Source organism: Eriocheir sinensis, chromosome 33 (genome assembly GCF_024679095.1).
Source record: "Eriocheir sinensis breed Jianghai 21 chromosome 33, ASM2467909v1, whole genome shotgun sequence".
Taxonomy (NCBI): Eukaryota; Metazoa; Arthropoda; class Malacostraca; order Decapoda; family Varunidae; genus Eriocheir; species Eriocheir sinensis.
Genome location: NC_066541.1, coordinates 11,830,894 through 11,851,687, shown reverse-complemented (window position 1 = coordinate 11,851,687; position 20,794 = coordinate 11,830,894). Strand labels below are relative to the sequence as shown.

General features: G+C 44.7%; 1 protein-coding gene and 1 long non-coding RNA gene across 5 annotated transcripts in view; one reads left to right on the top strand and one right to left on the bottom strand.

Annotated features, from left to right (window-relative positions):
• The window catches only part of LOC127006741 (fibroblast growth factor receptor 4-like), a 123,100-nt gene that overhangs the window by 25,206 nt on the left and 77,100 nt on the right, over window positions 1-20,794 (bottom strand). For all 4 annotated transcript variants that reach the window (XM_050877022.1, XM_050877023.1, XM_050877021.1 and 1 more), the window contains one exon: window positions 14,453-14,669. In XM_050877022.1, coding sequence (XP_050732979.1) covers window positions 14,453-14,603 — 151 coding nt within the window. In that variant the 5' untranslated portion in view covers window positions 14,604-14,669. The remainder of the gene's footprint in view (window positions 1-14,452; window positions 14,670-20,794) is intronic.
• LOC127006742 (uncharacterized) lies at window positions 1,956-3,483 on the top strand. The gene is made up of 2 exons (XR_007759719.1): window positions 1,956-2,916; window positions 3,012-3,483. It is a non-coding gene; the product is annotated as an uncharacterized LOC127006742 (long non-coding RNA).

Here is a 20,794-nt window from a genome sequence, read left to right as displayed (position 1 = left end):
ACGATACCTACGCGTTTATGAACATGAAGACAACGAAGAATCAATTTACTTATTTTATTTAAACCGAAGGAAATTTAAATAGATTATCTTCGCTTCCCAAACAAAAGCGATATGTAGTTAGTAAAATAAATAAGTAAAAAGGAAACTAAAAAAGATTCCTAAACGTGTATGAGAATGAAGAAAACGAAGAATCAATTTAAATATTCATATAAGCTGAAGGAATTTTAAATAGGTTATCTTCTCTTCTCCAATGAATACATGAAGTTAGCAAATTATATAAGTAAAGGGAAATATATATGATGCCTACAGGTTTAATGAAGAAAATAAAGAGAGTTGTTTTAAATATTCATGTGAGCTGAAGGAAATTTAAATAGGTTATCTTCTCTTCTCCAATGAATACATGAAGTTAGCAAATTATATAAGTAAAGGGAAATATATATGATGCCTACAGGTTTAATGAAGAAAATAAAGAGAGTTGTTTTAAATATTCATGTGAGCTGAAGGAAATTTAAATAGGTTATCTTCTCTTCTCCAATGAATACATGAAGTTAGCAAATTATATAAGTAAAGGGAAATATATGATGCCTACAGGTTTAATGAAGAAAATAAAGAGAGTTGTTTTAAATATTCATGTGAGCTGAAGGAATTTTAAATAGGTTATCTTCTCTTCTCCAATGAATACATGAAGTTAGCAAATTATATAAGTAAAGGGAAATATATATGATGCTTACAGGTTTAATGAACAAAGAAAAGAGAGTTGTTTTAAATATTCATGTAACCTGAAGGAATTTTAAATAGGTTATCTTCTCTTCTCCAATGAATACATGAAGTTAGCAAATTATATAAGTAAAGGGAAATATATATGATGCCTACAGGTTTAATGAAGAAAATAAAGAGAGTTGTTTTAAATATTCATGTGAGCTGAAGGAATTTTAAATAGGTTATCTTCTCTTCTCCAATGAATACATGAAGTTAATAAATTACATATGTAGAGGGAAATATATATGATGCCTACACGCTCAATGAAGAAAGAAAAGAGTTGTATTAAATATTTATGCCACCTGAAGGAATTTTAAATAGGTTATCTTCTCTTCCCCAATGAATACATGAAGTTAGTAAATTATATATGTAGAGGGAAATATATATGATGCCTACACGCTCAATGAAGAAAGAAAAGAGAGTTGCTTTAAATATTTATGTGAGCTGAAGGAGTCTAAAATAGGTTATCTTCGCTTCCCAAATAAAAAAAGAAAGTAGTTGAAATATTAAGTAAAAGAAAACATATACGATACCAAAACGTTAAGGAAAATCAAGACGTGGTTAGTAAATTATATACGTAGAGGGGAATATAAATGACACCTACACGTTAAGGAAAATCAAGACGTGGTTAGTAAATTATATACGTAGAGGGAAATATAAATGACACCTACACGTTAAGGAAAATCAAGACGTGGTTAGTAAATTATATACGTAGAGGGAAATATAAATGACACCTACACGTTAAGGAAAATCAAGACGTGGTTAGTAAATTATATACGTAGAGGGGAATATAAATACACCTACACGTTAAGGAAAATCAAGACGTGGTTAGTAAATTATATACGTAGAGGGGAATATAAATGACACCTACACGTTAAGGAAAATCAAGACGTGGTTGGTAAATTATATACGTAGAGGGGAATATAAATGACACCTACACGTTGAGCGAATTAAGAAAAGAGAGTTGTTTTAAACATTTATGTGAGCTGAAGGAATCTTAAATAGGTTATCTTCGCTTCCAAAATAAAATAAATAAAAAGTAGTTGAAATATTAAGTAAAAGAAAACATAATACCAAAATGTTAAGGAAAATCAAGACACTGAAGAATCAATTTAAATATTTATGTTAAGCCGAAGGAATCTTAAATAGGATATCTTCGCTTCTCAAATATACACATGACCTCAGTAAAAAAAAAAAATAAGTAAAAGAAAATACAAACACAACTTAAACGTTTGTGAGGAAGAAGTGACCACGAGAATCCATTTAAATAGTTTTGTCTCTAAAAGGAAATCGTGCACGAAGAAAAATATACAATGACGATATAATGGAAAATAAATTGAGCATAACCGCGCGGTGTTCGAAGGGCTGCCATTTCTATCAGTGCGCGGCGGTCAAACACTCAAAACACGCGCGATAATGAACTGGAAATACGAAATAAGTGAGAGAGTTTGCCGGCTGCTGTTTTTTTCCTTCGATTTTTTTCTTTCCTTTTTCGAATTTCTCTGTTTTCTTTATTCTTTTCTCTATTCTATTTTACTTTCTCTATTCTCCATTTTCTCTATTCTACTTTACTTTCTTTATTCTCCATTTTCTCTGTACTTTACTTTCTCTATTCTCCATTTTCTCTATTCTACTTTACTTTCTCTATTCTCCATTTTCTCTATTCTACTTTACTTTCTCTATTCTACTTTACTTTCTCTATTCTCCATTTTCTCATATTTTCTTTTTCGATATTTTTTTTCTTTTCATTTTCAAGTCAACGTTTTTTTCTTTTATTTTTGTCTTTGTAAGCCGATTTTTTGTTCTTTTTCTTTTTTTTTCGTTAATACGTTGGTTTTCTCTTCACTTTTTCATTCTCAAATCGACGTTTTCTCTTAGTTTGTTTTCTTTCCAAGCAGATGTTTTTTTTCTTCCATTTTCATTTTTCGATCATTTCTTCTTTAACTCTCTTATCTTTCTATTTTCAGGTCAACGGTTTTCATCTATTTTCATTTTCAAATTGATGTTTTTACTTTTATATTCTGTTTTAAGTCGATTTTTTTCCTTATCTTTCTATTTTCAGGTCAACGGTTTTCATCTATTTTCATTTTCAAATTGATGTTTTTACTTTTATATTCTGTTTTAAGTCGATTTTTTTCCTTATCTTTCTATTTTCAGGTCAACGGTTTTCATCTATTTTCATTTTCAAATTGATGTTTTTACTTTTATATTCTGTTTTAAGTCGATTTTTTCTCTTATCTTTCTATTTTCAGGTGGACGTTCTTCTACTTTCATTTTTAAGTTGATGTTTTTGCTTTTCTATTCTGTTCTAAGTCGATTTTTTCTCTTATCTTTCTATTTTCAGGTCGACGTTCTGCGGGTGTTTACGACGGCCGCGCGCTCCTCCGCCTCGTCCTCTCCGCGTTTTTATTTAGTTTGCTTATCGGTAAATTCTTGTTAAGTCTCCCGTGGCTGTCGTTTTCTCCTTGTCGAGTGTCGTCTCTTCTTATCAAATTACCTTCCTCTCTTCTATTTTCTCTTAATTCTTCCTTAAGCCGACTCTTTCTCCTCCTCCTCCTCCTCCTCCTTCTCCCTCGTCTTCCTCCTCTTACGACTGGCATTCCTCTCTCCTTCCTTCCATCCGTTAGTTTTTTCTTTTTTTCATGCCTGCTTCTCTCTCTCTCTCTCTCTCTCTCTCTCTCTCTCTCTCTCTCTCTCTCTCTCTCTCTCTCTCTCTCTCTCTATTCTCCTTTCTTTCCTCTCTTCTTCTCTACTATTTACATCTCTTCTTTTCTCCCTACGTCCTTCTCTCCCTTCTCTCTTATCTCCCTCTTCGTTCCTTCCTCACTCCCTCCCTCTCCTTCCTCTCATCTCCCTCCATCTCCCCCTTAAAAATTCCCCTCCTGCCAATCCTTCTCTCTCTCCCTCTCTCTTCTTCTGGCTACCTACAATCCTGTCTCGCATCTCACCCTCCTTCCCTCCCACCTACCCCTTCCCATCCCTCGCCCACTCCTTCCCTCCCTCCCTCTCTCGCCCTTCCTCCTTCTCCCTCTCTCGGTAGTAACTCAGGAAGCCTCATCAGTACCCAGCATGAGGGCGACACCGGGCCAAATATATTATTATTCCACGAGAGATGAGATGAAGATAACGAGCGCCTACCAATACCACGGCGATGCGAGCTTGTGGCATACAGCAAGGGGGGACGAGGGACCGTGTACTCGATATCACCTCCCTCCCTGCCATGGCCTGTGATATTGGTCTTAATGTGTTGTTATTCAGATACTATGGCCAATACTAACACGGTGGGAGGTTTGGGGGTACAGAAAGGAGGAGACTAGGGACCTCATCTCCTGTAAGCCTGATCAACTTCTTCCCTACCTCCATGGCCTATGATAATGAGTTAGATGTTTTGTTATTCCGATACTATTAGCAATGGGGCCGTCTGGGGTATGTCGAGGTGGGAATCAGGTTCTCATCTCCTTGTAAACAGTCTCCCTTCCTTCTTTATCTCCTCCTGGTCTGTGATATTGAGTTTAATTTGCTGTTCTTTCGATACTATGGCCAATACAAACACGATGGGACGTCTGGGGTATGTCGAGGTGGGAATCAGGTCCTCATCTCTTTGTAAACAGTCTCCCTTCCTCCTCTATCTCCTCATGGTCTGTGATATTGGGTTTAATGTGCTGTTCTTTCGATACTATGGCCAATACAAACACGATGGGACGTCTGGGGTATGTCGAGGTGGGAATCAGGTCCTCATCTCTTTGTAAACAGTCTCCCTTCCTCCTCTATCTCCTCATGGTCTGTGATATTGGGTTTAATGTGCTGTTCTTTCGATACTATGGCCAATACAAACACGATGGGACGTCTGGGGTAAGTCAAGGTGGGAATCAGGTTCTCATCTCCTTGTAAACAGTCTCCCTTCCTTCTTTATCTCCTCATGGTCTGTGATATTGGGTTTAATGTGCTGTTCTTTCGATACTATGGCCAATACTAACACGATGGGATCTTGTGGGGTGCATCAAGGGGGGTTAGGGACCTCATCTCTTTGTAAACAGCCTCCCTTCCTCCTTTATCTCCTCCTGGTCTGTGATATTGAGTTTAATTTGCTGTTCTTTCGATACTATGGCCAATACAAACACGATGGGACGTCTGGGGTATGTCGAGGTGGGAATCAGGTCCTCATCTCTTTGTAAACAGTCTCCCTTCCTCCTCTATCTCCTCATGGTCTGTGATATTGGGTTTAATGTGCTGTTCTTCCTTCCTCCTCTATCTCCTCATGGTCTGTGATATTGGCAAACAGGATGGGACGTCTGGGGTAAGTCAAGGTGGGAATCAGGTTCTCATCTCTTTGTAAACAGCCTCCCTTCCTTCTCTATCTCCTCCTGGTCTGTGATATTGGGTTTAATGTGTTGTTCTTTCGATACTATGGCCAATACTAACACGATGGGATCTTGTGGGGTGCATCAAGGGGGGTTAGGGACCTTAGCTCTTTGTAAACAGTCTGCCCTCCTTTCTCTCTCTCTCTCTCTCTCTCTCTCTCTCTCTCTCTCTCTCTCTCTCTCTCTCTCTCTCTCTCTCTCTCTCTCTCTCTCTCTCTCTCTCTCTCTCTCTCTCTCTCTCTCTCTCTCTCTCTCTCTCTCGTTTGTGATAGGAGGTTAATAAAGTATCAATCCACTGGAGATGAGTTGGAGATAACGCGGAATCGACCTTTATTAACACGATGGGCGTTTGTGGCGTGCTTCAGAGAGGGATTCAGGGCCTTACCTCTTTCTGCTCTCCCTCCCTCTCCCCTTCCTCTCCCTCACTCACCCTCTCACCCACCCTCTCCCTCACCTCCATTCGTGTCCCTGTTCCTCCCTCTCCGTGTCTCTCTTCCTCTCTCCCTCTCCCTTTTTCGCGTTCTTACCTCTCCCTCTCCCCTTCTCTCCCTCCCTCTCACCTATCTTCTCCCTCCTTCCCTCTCATTTACCTCTCCTTTCTCCTCCTCCTTCCTCTCCCTCTCCTTCTCCTCTTCCTCCTCCCTCTCACCTCTCCTCTCCTCTCCTCCTCTCCCTTCCTCTCCTCCCTCTTCGTGTTCCTCTCCCTCTCCCCCTCCTGTCCCCCGCCATCCATCATGTCCAGTCGGGTTCAATGATTGGCTTTTGTCACCCGCGTCCCGTCCAATCACACGTCCACTTTCTAAACCCGCCGGCCAATGGGAGCGCGCGTGCCCCTGTCCCCCGCCGTGATTGGTGGGCGCCGGACGGAGTGATTTGCAATGTAAAGGAGGAGGCTTGTGGTGACCTGCTGGACCGGTTGTGGTGATGTGGTGGTGGTGAAGAGGTGATGATTGTAGGGAATTGTGGTGGTGGTGATGATTGTGGTGTGGTGGTGGTGGTGGGTGAAGTTGGTTGTGGTAGCTACTTTGTGGTGATGGTCATGACTTTGTGGCACTGGTGTTGTGGTGATGGTGATGGTGGTGGTGAGGTGATGGTGGTAGTGGTGATAAAGTTCGTTGTGTTTCTTTTTTATGGTGGTGGTGATGGTGGTGTTAGTGATGATGATGATGGTGTTGATGGTGGTGATAGTGGTAGTGCTGATAATGGTGGTGTTAGTGGTGGTGATGGTGGTGTTAGTGGTGGTGATAGTTGTGGTGATAGTGGTGTTAGTGGTAGTGATAGTGGTGGTACTGGCAAGGTGGTGGTGATGGTGGTGTTGAGTATTAATAAACCCACTCACACCCACCATCATCACCATCATTACCATTATCACCGCCACCATTACCATCATCACCTGCATCTTATTCTATTTTCATCACCACCACCACCACCTCCACCTTAGCCTTCACCACCTCCATCTGCTCCACTCCATCCATCTCCACCTCACTCACTACCCTGCCATTACGTTCTCTCATCACCACCACCACCACCACCACCCAATCGAGGCTATTATAAGCATCCTACGGGGCATCTCTCTCTCTCTCTCTCTCTCTCTCTCTCTCTCTCTCTCTCTCTCTCTCTCTCTCTCTCCTTCTCTCCTCTTTCCTCTCCTCCTTCTTTCTTCCTTCCTCTCCCTTCCTCCCTCCTTCCTTCCTTCCTTCTTTCTTCCTTCTCTCCCTCTTTTTTTCTTCCTCCCTCTTCTTTACTTCCTTCCCCTTACTTTTCTTCCCTCCCTCCCTTCCTTCCTTCCTTCCTTCCCTTCTTCTCCCTTCTCTCCTCTCCGTTCCTTCCCTCCTTCTCTTTCTCTCCCTCCCTCACTTCTCTTCCTTCCTTCCCTCCTTCCTTCCTTCCTTCCCTTCTTCTCCCTTCTCTCCTCTCCGTTTCTTCCCTCCTTCTCTTTCTCTCCCTCCCTCACTTCTCTTCCTTCCTTCTCTCCCTTCCTTCCTTATTTTCCCTTTCCTTCCCTTCCTTTCCTTCAACCTCCCTCACAGCCTACCACCACCCCCTCCCCCACCTACCCACCCCTCCCCCCTCCGCCCCCCCACCCCCAGCTTGGGTTCCCGGGCCTCTCCGCGGGTCTGGGTGGGGAAAAAATGTGCCCCATGTTTCCGGCGGTGGGGACATGTGTGAGCGCCACTCCCCACCCTCCCCCCTTCTCCCCTTCACCCCCCTTCTTTACCCTCCCCACGCCCATCAACCACCCATCGCTGCACTCCCCTTCCCATGCAGCTCTCTTCCCCTCGCTTTGCTTCCCTTCCCCTCCCCCATTACGAGTCATTCCCCATCTATTCCCAATCTTCCCCATTCATTCCCCATCTATTCCCAATCTTCCCCATCTACTCCCAGTCATCCCCGTTCATTCCCAGTCATCCCCATTCATTCCCCATCTATTTCCAGTCTTCCCCATTCATTCCCCATCCATTCCCAGTCTTCCCCATTCATTCCCCATCTATTCCCAGCCTTCCCTATTGAGTTTCCATTCATTCCCTCTCTTCCCCATACATTATCAGTCTTCCCCTTTCACTCCCATCCTTCCCCATTTCGTCTTCAGCCTTTCTCACCCATTCCCATCTTTCCCCATTCATCCTCAGCCTTCCCTATCATTCCCCAATCTCATCTAACTCGTCAAAACTCATTCCCCATCCATTCCCACTCTTCCTCATTCCTTCTCAGCCTTTCTCATCAATTCCTACTCTTCCCCATTCATATTCAGCCTTCCCCATCCATTCCTACCCGTTCCCCATTCCTCCTCAGCCTATCCAATCCATTCCTACCCTTTCCCCATTCCTCCCCAGCCTTTCCAATCCATTTCTACCCTTCCCCATTCCTCCCCAGCCTTTCCAATCCATTTCTACCCTTCCCCATTCCTCCCCAGCCTTTCCAATCCATTTCTACCCTTCCCCATTCCTCCCCAGCCTTTCCAATCCATTTCTACCCTTCCCCATTCCTCCCCAGCCTTTCCAATCCATTTCTACCCTTTCCTCATTCATTCCCCGCCTTCCCCATGCTCTCCCATCACATCTAACTCTTCAGTCCTCATTCCTCACCCATTCCCCTCCCTTCCTCAAGCTCGACCATCTTCCCCACCCATTCCCCATCCTCAAATCACACATCTCCACTCCCCTCCATCGCCCCATCACCCTAACTTCACTCATCTCCGTTCGCAGAATTCCCACCCCTTTCCTACTCTTCCCCACCCTCCCCACAAGCTCTACCATCTTCCCCAACCCTTCCCCATCTTCCTACCACCCATTCCCATCCTCATCCCCCTCCCCAGCTCCCAAACTTCACTCATCTCCGTCACAGACTTCTCACCCCTTCTGATCTCCCCCCTTCCTTCTTCCTCCCCCTCCTCCCCACCCTCCCCACAGCCGCCCATCCCCACAAAAACACCCCGCCCCCCCCGCCGGCCTGTCACCACCACCCACAATCAACAAGCAGACACCGCGGGCGCCGATAACTGAGAGAGAGAGAGAGAGAGAGAGAGAGAGAGAGAGAGAGAGAGAGAGAGAGAGAGAGAGAGAGAGAGAGAGAGAGAGAGAGAGAAGAACAAGAACAAGAACAAGGAGGAGAGAAATAACAAGAAAGAAAACAAGAGGTGGAGGGAATTTAAAGGCGTGACTAAAGAAGGGAAGGGAAGAAAAGGGAAAGGAAAAGAAAGGAAGAAACATTTAACAGGGAGAAAGAAAAAAGAAGAAACGGGTGGATGAGAGGTAAGGAAGGAGGGAGGGAGGGAGGGAAGAAGAAGGGAGGAGGGAGGGAAGAAGGAGGGAGGGTTGAAGGAAGGGAAGGGAAGGAAGAGTGACAGAGGAGCGTCATCCGAGACACTGGTTTAATTAAGAGTTTAGGGAAAGTACAACCACCACCACCACCACCACTAACACTACCACCACTACTACCACCACCACCATCACCACCACTAACACTAACAATACTACCACTACTACCCTCACCACCACCACCACCACCATAACCAACACCAACAACAACAACAACACTAACACTACCACCACCACCACTACTACCAGCACCATCACCATCACCACCACCAAAAACAACAACCACCACCGTATCTCTTCAAGGCGTCTATCGTACTGGCACTCTCCACACGACCATTCATCCACCACTCTGTTAATACACCATGCAATTCCTGTCTACGTCTTGGCTGAATCTGAGTATATCCAAGCCACACTCATTGCTGCATATTCTATCCTGCTTTTGCCCATCACTAAGTGTCCTACCTAGCTCTATATATGTACTACAAGAATCTTATCAACATCCATCACCCATTAGTTACAGCCCTTCATCCATTTAAAGAGCTCAATCAAGGCTCCTCGCGCCCTTCGCCTGTCCAGATCATACAAATTTGGGTGTTTTTAATCCTCTCCTTCTACGGCAAGTTCCTCAACCCGCGATTCATTTTTGTCCTCCTCTGCACCGATTTAAAAAGCTTGAAAGACTAAAAATCATACCAAAATAAGACCATATGACCATAATGAAATACGAGAAACTTAAATACTAAAAACCTAAAATACTAAAAAACATGTTAAATAAGACTAAATGCTATAATAATATACGAAATACCAAAAGTCTAAAAACAAAAACATTCTAAAATAAGACCAAAACTGTACCCCATAATGATAATAAGGACACACACACACACACACACACACACACACACACACACACACACACACACACAGTGACCCTGGAACCATACCCTGGAGTGTGTGTGACCTCAAAATGACCCTCTACTGATGACCTCCCTCGGTGACCAAATGACCAGAGGGAGGAAGGAGAGGAGAGGAGAGGAGGGGAGGAGAGAGGAGGAGGAAGTGAAGAAACAGAAGCGAATGGAGGAGAAAGGAAGAGGAAACGGAGAAGGATACGAGGAGAGATGGATAATAGGAGAAGAAAAGAAATAAGAATGGAGGAAGGGGAGGGGAGGGAAGGGGATGGGAGGGGAAGAGAGAGGAGGAGGAAATGAAGAAACAGAAGTGAATGGAAGGAAATGGAGGAGGCAACGGAGGGGAGGAAATGAGGAAAAAAGAGAGAATGACGGGAAAGGGAGGGGGGAGGAAATCAGAGTAAAGGAAGGGGATGGGGCAGGGGAGGAGAAATAGGGGAACGATAGGGGAAAGGAGGGGATGAGAGGGAAAAGAGGGGATGAGAGGGAAAAGAGGGGACAGGGAAAAGAGGGGACAGGGAAAAGAGAGGAGAGGGAAAAGAAGGGGAGAGGAAAAAGAGGGGACAGGGAAAAGAGGGGAGAGGGAAAAGAAGGGGAGAGGAAAAAGAGGGGAGAGGGAAAACGGAGAAAAGGGAATAAATGAGGGTAGCAGAGAGAGGAGAGGGGGAAAATTGGGGAAGGGGAGGGGGAATTAAGAGGGGAAGATGGGGAGGGGGGGAGGGGGGTGCCAGGTCAGTGCCATCCGAACCTTCCTGAGATCCGACACCCCCTATTGTGGCACTGAGGGGGAGGAGGGGGAAGTAGGGGGAGGGGAGGGGATTGTTAGTGGTTCCTCCCCAGTTGGGCGCCGCGTCTCCCCGGGGGATCTGGGGTGACCGGTCTCCCGTTACCTGGGGTGTTTGGCCCCTGGGGAGAAGGGAAGGGAGGGGGGTGAGGGGAGGAAGGGGGGAAGAAGAGTTGGGATGTGAATATATAATTATCGTAAAAAAATAAACAGAAAGAAAGAGAATGAATTAGTTAGAAGACAAGATATAAAGGGGAAATAAATAATGAGAAGGAATAAAGAAAAGATAAATAGAAAGGAATAAAGAATAGAAAAAGAAGAATGAGAAAAGAAATGAGAAAATAAACAGAGAAATATAAAAAATAGCAAAGAAAAGAATGAGTAAGGGAATAATTAGATAAACAGAAATACACAAAATAAAAAAAAAATGATTGAATGAATGAATGAAAGAAATGAAAATCGAATATATAAAGAAAGAAAAGCACAAAACAAGGAAAAAAAAAGAAAAACGTGGAAAATAGATGAAACAGAGAGAGAGAGAGAGAGAGAGAGAGAGAGAGAGAGAGAGAGAGAGAGAGAGAGAGAGACCCATAAACCTCGGCAAGGAGACACAGAACCACTACCAAGACTCTTAGGAAACCACACACTGCCCGACATCAATTTGTAAGGAGGAGGAGGAGGAGGAGGAGGAGGGGAAGAGGGTCGTACAGAAATGGGAGTCGTATCCTGCTGTGGTTGAAGAGGAAGAGGGGAGATTGGAGGAGGAGGAGGAGGAGGAGGAGGAGGAGGAGGAGGAGGAGGAGGAGGAGGAGGAGGATAACATAAAGCCTGGACGGAAGAGATAGTGGTCAGCTTAGAGAGAGAGAGAGAGAGAGAGAGAGAGAGAGAGAGAGAGAGAGAGAGAGAGAGAGAGAGAGAGAGAGAGAGAGAGAGAGAGAGAGAGAGAGAGAGAGAGAATAGGATTACAGCATAATAGGATTTCACTCCTTGACCACAAATTTCACTCCTGGTAGGATTAGAAGGATTAGCAACAGGAGGAGGAGGAGGAGAAGGAAGAGAATGGAGAGGATTTAGAGGTTTAAGTAAAAGTAGAATTTGAAGTGGAGGATGAAAGGAGGAGGAGGAGGAGGAGGAGGAGGAGGAGGAAGAAGAGAAGGAGGTGGAGGAGGCGCAGAAGTAGGTAAAGAATTGATGAAGAGAAGAAAAACAAATAATATGAAGAGAAAGGGAGAAGAAAGAGAATATAAGAAAGGGGAGGAAAAGGAAGGAAAGAGGGAGATGGGAAAGAGAGAAAATTAAGGGGAAAAGGAAAGAAAAGGGGAGAAAAAAAGGGAAAAGGGGAAAAACGATAAGATATTAGGCCCTATCCACATACACACACACACACACACACACACACACACACACACACAGGGATCAAGTTTCTTCATTCATTATATTTTTCTTTCCCTGAGTGTGTGTGTGTGTGTGTGTGTGTGTGTGTGTGTTACTACTACTACTACTACTACTACGATTACTACTACTACTACTACTACTACTACTACTACTACTACTACTACCACCACCATCACCACAGCCACCACCACAAAAACAACAACAACAACAACAACAACATTTAGGGCCACCAACAAAAACAAAGAAAAGACAAAAAATAAAAAGGATCTCCATGCCCAGCCCTGCCAGACCTCCTCCTCCTCCTCCTCCTCCTCCTCCTCCTCTTCCTCCTCCTCCTCGTTTTTCGACTCGCTTCCTTTCCGCCCTCCTCCATCCATCTTTCCCTTTCCTTTTTATCTTTTTTTTCTACTTTCCTTCCTTCCTTCCTCCCTTCTTTTCTCCACCCCTCATTTCCACGCCCTTTCTTTCTTTCCTCTTCTCTTCTTCCCCTCATTCATCTTTCTCTCATTCCCTCATTTTCTTTCCTCTCTTCCCCTTTTCTTTTCTGACCTTCTTCTTTTCCTTATTCTTTTCCGGTAAGATGTTTTTATTGTGAAGAGGAAGAAAAGAGAAGAAGAAGAAGAAGATGAAAAGTAGAAGATAAGTTTAGAATCGAAAGAAGAGAAGGAAGAGTCCGAGAAGGGAATATCTGAGGAGGAGGAGGAGGAGGAGGAGGAGGAGGAGGAGGAGGAGGAGGCCGTCTTGTCACTCAGTCTTCCTTGGGTAGCAATTCCTAACATATGTTCTCTCTCTCTCTCTCTCTCTCTCTCTCTCTCTCTCTCTCTCTCTCTCTCTCTCTTCCTTCGCTGCTAATTATTATCTCATCAACAACATTTACTATTTCAACTAATCCTCCTCCTCCTCTTCCTCCTCCTCCTTGACCTCTGACCCCTCCTTCCTTAACTTACTGTAGGAGGTTCAAGTCCCCCACCTTTCCTTCCTTCTTTCCTTCCCTTCCTTCTTTCCTTCCCTTTCCATTTCCTTTCTTCCTCTTTTTCCTTTATTTTCTGTTATCAAGAGAGAGAGAGAGAGAGAGAGAGAGAGAGAGAGAGAGAGAGAGAGAGAGAGAGAGAGAGAGAGAGAGAGAGAGAGAGAGAGAGAGAGAGAGAGAGAGGAGGAGGAGGAGGAGAATAGGGAGAACAATATGAAGGATCAGCGGTCAAGGTATTCCTCCTCCTCCTCCTCCTCCTCCTCCTCCTCCTCCTCCTCCTAAGCGTGTGAATCTACTCTTATGTACACACACTTTAGAGTCTCCTCCTCCTCCTCCTCCTCCTCCTCTCTTCCTTCATGGAGCGAGAGAGGGAGGGAGGAGGAGGAGGAGGGATGGGGGAGGAGGAAGAGTATGGGTGTTGGGAATGAAGAAACAAAACACACACACACACACACACACACACACACACACACACACACACACACACACACACACACACACATTTTGTATTTAATCAATGTCTAGTATGCAACTTCACAATGAGAGAGAGAGAGAGAGAGAGAGAGAGAGAGAGAGAGAGAGAGAGAGTAGGTATACGTTACGAAGGGAGAGAAGTAGGGAGGGAAGGGAGAGAAGGGAGAGAGGGAGAGGAAGGGAGGGAAGAAGAAGAGACATACCAACCACGAAAATGAGAGAGACGGATCAACTGAAGGAGAGAGAGAGAGAGAGAGAGAGAGAGAGAGAGAGAGAGAGAGAGAGAGAGAGAGAGAGAGACTGGGAGAGAGATAAAGAGAAAAGAGACAAGACCAGCAAGTTTAAGAATGTGTGTGTGAGAGAGAGAGAGAGAGAGAGAGAGAGAGAGAGAGAGAGAATACAACAGGGAAGCGAAAGAAACAAACAAATCCACAAATTCCTGACGAAAAATAAACAAAGGAGACAGATGGACGTGGGAACGGAGGAGGAGGAGGAGGAGGAAGAGGAGGAGGAGGAGGGAGGAGACAGATGGAGGTAAAGGTAAGGGAGACAGGTAGACAGATAAGGCAAGAACACAGGTGGACAGATTGATAGAAAGGAGGAGACAGGGAGAGATAAGAAGAGGGAGAAGAAGATGAAGAAGAAGAAGAAGAAGAAGAAGAAGAAGGTAGACGGACAAAAAAATGGATGATAAATTGAAGTGGATGGACGATCAGATAATAGAATACGAATAAAAAGAGAGAGAGAGAGAGAGAGAGAGAGAGAGAGAGAGAGAGAGAGAGAGAGAGAGAGAGAGAGAGAGAGAGAGAGAGAGAGAGAGAGAAACAGGTATATAACTCATTAACTAACTCACAACAGGTATACAACAGACAAACAAAAAAAAAAAACATTCACACACACTCCATATCTCCCTTTTTCCCTCCCTCCTTTCTTTCCTTCCCTCCCTCACTCCCTCACAAACACACACAAACGCACACACTCACCGATAGCTAAGCAGGAGCAGGTGTGTAGCAGGGAGGCAGCGAGGAGCAGGGAGAGGAGGGACCAGCGCCGCCACCACCCTATCCTCCTGCTCCTGACGCTGCTGCTGCCGCTCCTCCTGCTGGCGCTGCTGGTGCTGGCTCGTGACGTCATGGTGCTGAGTGGACTCGTGACTCACCCGGAAGACACCATCACCGCTGCCCTTGCGTTACTCAGCCCCTGCGGAGGATGAGGAAGGTGGGTGAGTAAGGGTGTCAGGGAGGGAGATGAGAGGGAGGGAGAGTATGCATGGAAGAACGGAGGAAACAAGGGGGAAATGGAAGGAGATAAAGAGAGAGAGAGAGAGAGAGAGAGAGAGAGAGAGAGAGAGAGAGAGAGAGAGAGAGAGAGAGAGAGAGAGAGAGAGAGAGAGAGAGAGAGAGAGAGAGAGAGAGCAATATGACAACTTCCACCCCAAACTTTCACATTTAAATTTTTCCCCGTTCCCCAATTTTTCCTTCGTGTCTTAAGTGGTTGGAAATTACTTTACAGGCGACCTATTACCTCTTAAGCCTTTGATCGTGACGTGTGTTAAGTGCAGGGGAGGAGGAGGAGGAGGAGGAAGAGGAGGAAGCAGTTACAGGGAGAGATAAAAAAGACTACTTCTGTAAACACACACACACACACACACACACACACACACACACACCTCTCTCTCTCTCTCTCTCTCTCTCTCTAAAAGGTTATGATACACGTTGAGAGACTTTTTGATGCTCGAGAGAGAGAGAGAGAGAGAGAGAGAGAGAGAGAGAGAGAGAGAGAGTGGGGGGGGGGGGGGGTAACATACGAGCCAGGCAAATATAATAGAATGTGATACTAATGAGATTGGACAGGTAGGTTAGACAGGTGAGGAATGGAAGAAGAGGAGGAGGAGGAGGAGGAGGAGGAGGGAGAGAAAGGTGTCAATGTATATGGATAGAAGGGGTGGAAGGACTGAGAGAAAAATGGATAGCGATAGAAGAAGAAGAAGAAGAAGAAGAAGAAAATAAAGAAAAAACAGAAGAAAACGATTATGAAAATGATAGTAAAAAAAGAACGTGAAAAAAAAAATAACGTTGAAATATTAAAGAAAAAAAAAGAACAAGAAGCTGAAGATAATGATGATAATAATAATGATGATGATGGTGGTGATGACGATGGTGATGGATGGAAGAAGAAGGGATGACAAATGAAGGAGGAATAGATGCATACATGGATGAAGGGGAATGAGAAATGGAAATGAGGAGATGACAGGTGGAGAAATGAGGGGAGAGAAGAATGGAAGGAGGGGGGGAGGGAGGAAGGAAGGAAGGAAGGAAGAAAATATGGAATGAAGGAGACAAGAGGGAAGGAGGGGAGGAAGGAAGAAAGAAAAAAGGAAAAAAATAATGAAAGGAAGGAAGAGAGGAAAGAAGGAAGGAAGAAAGGAAAGAAGGAAGGAAGAAAGGAAGGAAGGAAGGAGTGGAATTATGAAGCGATTGAAAAAAAAAAAAGCAAAATGAAGACAAACATTAGAAAAAAAGAAAAAAAAGAAAAAAAACGAAGGAAAACCATACGTTCAAAAAAACAAAAAAAAAAGGAAAGGAAGAGAGAAAAAGGCAAACGAAAAAGGCGTATAAGAAAGGGGAAAATGAGAGAGAAGGAGTGAGGTGAGAAATGAGAAGAGAAAACGAGATAGGAGAGCCAGATAAAATAGAAAATGCGTTAAAATTAAGAGAGTAAGATAAAAAAGAAAATGAGCTAAAATTGAAAGTCGAGAGAAATGAGAATGAGGAGGCGAAAGGATATAGGAAAAAAGGAGAAATGAGAAGGGAAAATAAAAGGGAAAAAGCTGATAAATGAGAAAATTAGTTAAAACAGAAAGGTGTGAGAGATGACCACGAGGAAAAAGAGAGAGAGAGGGGTCGGTGAGAGGGTGAAAAGTGAGAGGGAAAAATGAGAGGGGTGAAAGGCAGGTGTGAGGTTGAGGGGAAAGGTGTGAATGGCCTTCCCTTAATGAGCCAACCACCTCGTTAGCACCAACACCTCCACCACCACCACCACCACACCTCGTTAATGGTGCCCACGACGACCCAGCTTCCTCCTCAGGCCGTTAGGGAAGCCATTAACCTGTCTGCCCCTTAAGAAGCTCAGGTAGTTAATGGGGACTTAATGGACAGGTGAGAAGAATGGAAATAATGGAGGTTAGGTAAATATATATGGAAGGGGAAGGAGGAGGAGGAGGAGGAGGAGGAGGAGGAGGAGGAAGTGGAGGAGGAGGAGGAGGATGAAGGAGTGGTAGAAGATGAAAAAAAAAAAGAAGAGGAAGAAGAAAAAGAAAAAAAAGAAAATAGAAAAAGTTAAATTCAAGGAACGAAAGGAAGGAAGCGAGGAAGGAAGGAAGGAATAAAAAGAAGTAGTAGTAGTAGTAGTAGTAGTAGTAGTAGTAGTAGTAGAAGAAGAAGAAGAAGAAGAAGAAGAAGAAGAAGAGAAGGAGGAGGAGGAAGAGGAAGACCAGAGGAAAAAAATCTTTGCAACTTGATACGAAATGTACAAACGTTTGGAAAAGGAAGTGAAGGAAGAGGGGGAAGGAGGGAAGGGGAAGGAGGAGGAGGAGGGGAGGAGGAAGGAGGGAGAAGGAGGTAAAAGTGATCCTCCTCCTCCTCCTCCTTCACCGGATGTCTGGCTTGAAAAGAGAAGCCGAAATGCCTCCTCCTCCTCCTCCTCCTCCTCCTCAGCCTACCTCCTTTTTCCCCTCTCCATTAACCCTTTTTTTATTCCCTCTTCTAAACCCTTCCCTTCCTCTCTCTCCTCCCCTCTTTCCTCCTTCTCAACCCATCAACACAAGAGGAGAAGAAGAGGGGAAGAGAAGGGGAAGGAGAGATGGAGAGGAAGAGGTGAGTGGGAGAGGGGAAGAAAGACAAAGAGAAGGAAGAGGAAGGAGAGGAAGGGGGAGGAGAGGGAGAAACAGATGGAGGAAGAAGAGGAGGTGGAGGAAGAGCAGGTGAGGAAGGGGAAGAGAGGGGAGGAAGAGGGAGGAAGAGGTAAAAACTGGGAGAAGGGGAAGAGGATAAAAGACTGAGAATTATGATATGAGAGGAGGAGGAGGAGGAGGAGGAGGAGAGGAAGATAAGTTTTATTGCTCATTCACTCACTCTCGTAATGTATGGAATCTCTCTCTCTCTCTCTTTGTGGTACGGTGCGTCGTGGTAGGATCTACGCATGCTTGTAATTCTCTCTCTCTCTCTCTCTCTCTCTCTCTCTCTCTCTCTCTCTCATTATCATACAAGTTCAAGGGCATGGCATTAGAGAGAGAGAGAGAGAGAGAGAGAGAGAGAGAGAGAGAGAGAGAGAGAGAGAGAGAGAGAGAGAGAGAGAGAGAGAGAGAGAGAGAGAGAGCGTTACCTGTCTAATCACCCTTCACATCTCACCTGGTCCACTCATTTTACACCAATCATAAAGGCGAGATGAGGAAGGTTAAATATTTGATAGACCCCCCCTTCCCCCTCCCTACCCCCTCCCATTCCCCTCTCCTCCCCTCCCCACCCTATTCTCTTTCCCCCCTTCATCCCCTCCCTTTCTCCTTCTTTCTTCTCCTCCTCCTCCTCCCTATTTAGCTTTTCTTCTTCCTCTTTCTTTTTTCTCTTCTCACTATTTCACATTTTCCTCCTTCTCCCTACCTACCCTCTTCCTTTCTCCCCCTTTCTCCCCTTCCTTCATCCCCTCCCTCTTCCTTTTCCTTTTTCCTTCGCCTCCTCTCCTATTTTGTTTTTTTCTTTATTCTTTCTTCTCCTCCTCCCCTATTCCCCTCCCCAATCTCCCTTTCTCTCTATCTCCCTTTTTCTTCACTTTTCTATCCTTCTCCCTTCCTCTCTCGCTACCCTCTTCCTTCCTCCCTTCCTCCCCTCCTGTACCCTTCTATTTCTCCCTTCCTTGCCCTTTTTTCTCTCTCCTTCCCTCCTCTCCCCTCCTTGATTTCTCCCTTTTTCTCCCTTCCATCCCTTACCTTTTCTCCCCTTCCCTTCCTCCCCATTCTTTTTTTCTTTCTTTCTCTCCCTTCTTCCCCTTCCCTACCCTTTGTCTGCCCTTTACCATTTAAAAGCACCCTTCCCCCTTCCATTTCTCCCTCCCCTCCCCTTCCCTTTTCTTTCACACCCCTCCTCTTCCCCCTACCCTTCCTCCCCTTCCCTACCCTCCTCCTCCTCCTCTCCCCTACCCACTTCTTTCACACCCTTCCTCTTCCTCCCCTTCCCTTCCCTTCCCCCTCCCCTTCCCTTAAACAGTATTTCACCCGCGCCGCCCACCCATGCCGCCCACACCCACTAATTTCCACCCATTTACTCACCCCCGCCGCCCCACACCCACAACCACCCCCCTCCCCTTCCCCTCTTCCCCCTTCCTCCCCCTTAAACGAAGCCCTTCACTCGAACCTCCTTTTGTTCCGTTTCAATCACAATAACTCTCTCTCTCTCTCTCTCTCTCTCTCTCTCTCTCTCTCTCTCTCTCTCTCGGAAAAGGAAAGAAAAAAATATGTAAATGCGATTGTTATTTTTCCTTCATGCTTACTCGTAGGAGGAGGAGGAGGAGGAGGAGGAGGAGGAGGAGGAGGAGGGAGGAGGAGGACAGGGCAGCACGAGTCGTAATAGAATGAGAGAGAGAAACGAGGAAGAGGAGGAGGAGGAGGAGGAATGTTGAATTAAATGAAGGGAGAAGAAGAAGAAGAAGAAGAAGAAGAAGAAGAAGAAGAAGAAGAAGAAGAAGAAGAAGAAGAAGAAGCAGAAGAGGAGAACAAGAGGAAGAGGAAGACAAACAGAGGGAGATAAAACGTGAAGAACAGGAAGAAATAAATATAAGACGAGGAGGAGAAGGAAGAAGAGAAGGAACAAGAAAAAAGAAGATAAAGTGAAAATAAAGGACCAGAAAGAAGATAAAGATAAAGATAAAAAATTAAGAGGAGGAAGGAGGGAAAAAAACAAGACCCACAAAATTAAAAAAAAAAATAAATAACATACGCAAAAGGAAAGAATAGAAGGAAGAGAACGAACAGAGGAGGAGGAGGAGGAGGAGGAGGAGGAGGAGGAGGAGGAGGAAGAGGTTTGGATGCTCAGCTGGTGGTCAAAGATGGCTGATAACATTGTGAGGTGTGACTCTGCACCTTCGCCCCCCCTCCCCCCTCCCTTTCACCCCCCCATCACTCCCTCTCACTCTCACTCCCCTCTTACCTGCTCTCATCTCCTCCTCCTTCTTCTCCTCCTCCTCCTCCTCCTATTCTTCATTCTCTTCTCCATTTTTTTCAGTTTTCTCTTTCTCTCTTTGTATTTTATTTTTCTACATTTTTCCTCTTCTTAATTTCCCTATTTTCCTCCTCCTCCTCCTCCTACTCTTCTCTTCCTTCTAATCTTTATTAATGTTTCTTTCCTCCTCCTCCTCCTCCTCTCTGCTTTCTACAGTTTTCCTCCTCTTCTTTTCCATTTTTTCCTCCTCCTCTTTTTAATTTTTTCCTCCTCTTTTTAATTTTTTCCTCCTTTTCCTACAGTACAATATCGGAGAGAGAGACAATGACTTTTCTTTAGCCTATATTCCTCCCTTCATTACTCCTTTATTCTCTCCCCCCCTTCCCCCCCTTCCCCCCCTTCCCCCGTTTCCCCCCATTAAAACTTGCACACCGTGGGAGGGCAGGGCCACCCACTAAAGAGGGGGGCGGGGGAGGGAAGATAAGGGGGAGGGGGAAGGGGAGGAAAAGGGGGGGAGGGGGGAAGGAATGGGCGAGGCTGATAAAACAATAGAAGGGTACGGAGAGAGAGAGAGAGAGAGAGAGAGAGAGAGAGAATGTATAGGGAATGTGAGGGGAAAGTCTGTCTGTCTAAAAATCTCTCTCTCTTTGTCTCTGTATGTAACCTATGTGTGTACGTGTGTGTGTATGGTAGTGTGTACGTATGTAAGCGAGAATCCGTACATGTGTAAGTTTCTAAGAGCACATGTAAATAGTTGCCCTCGTGTGTGTATGTATGCAAATTAGGTGTGTGTGTGTGTGTGTGTGTGTGTGTGTGTGTGTGTGTGTGTGTGTGTGTGTGTGTGTGTGTGTGTGTGTTATCATATAGTTTTTCTTTATCTTTTTTTCATATTTTCATCATTTCATTTTCTCAACTTTTCATCTCTATTATCATTATCTTTTTCTTTTATCCTTTTTTTTCTTTTTCTTCCTTTTCTTTCGTTTTTCCTCTTGTTCTTGTTCTTTTTTTACTGTTCTCTCTTTCTTTATCTATCTATCTATCTTTAATACGTCTCTCTCTCTCTCTCTCTCTCTCTCTCTCCCCCGCCAGGTGAGGCCAGTAATTAGGGAGTGT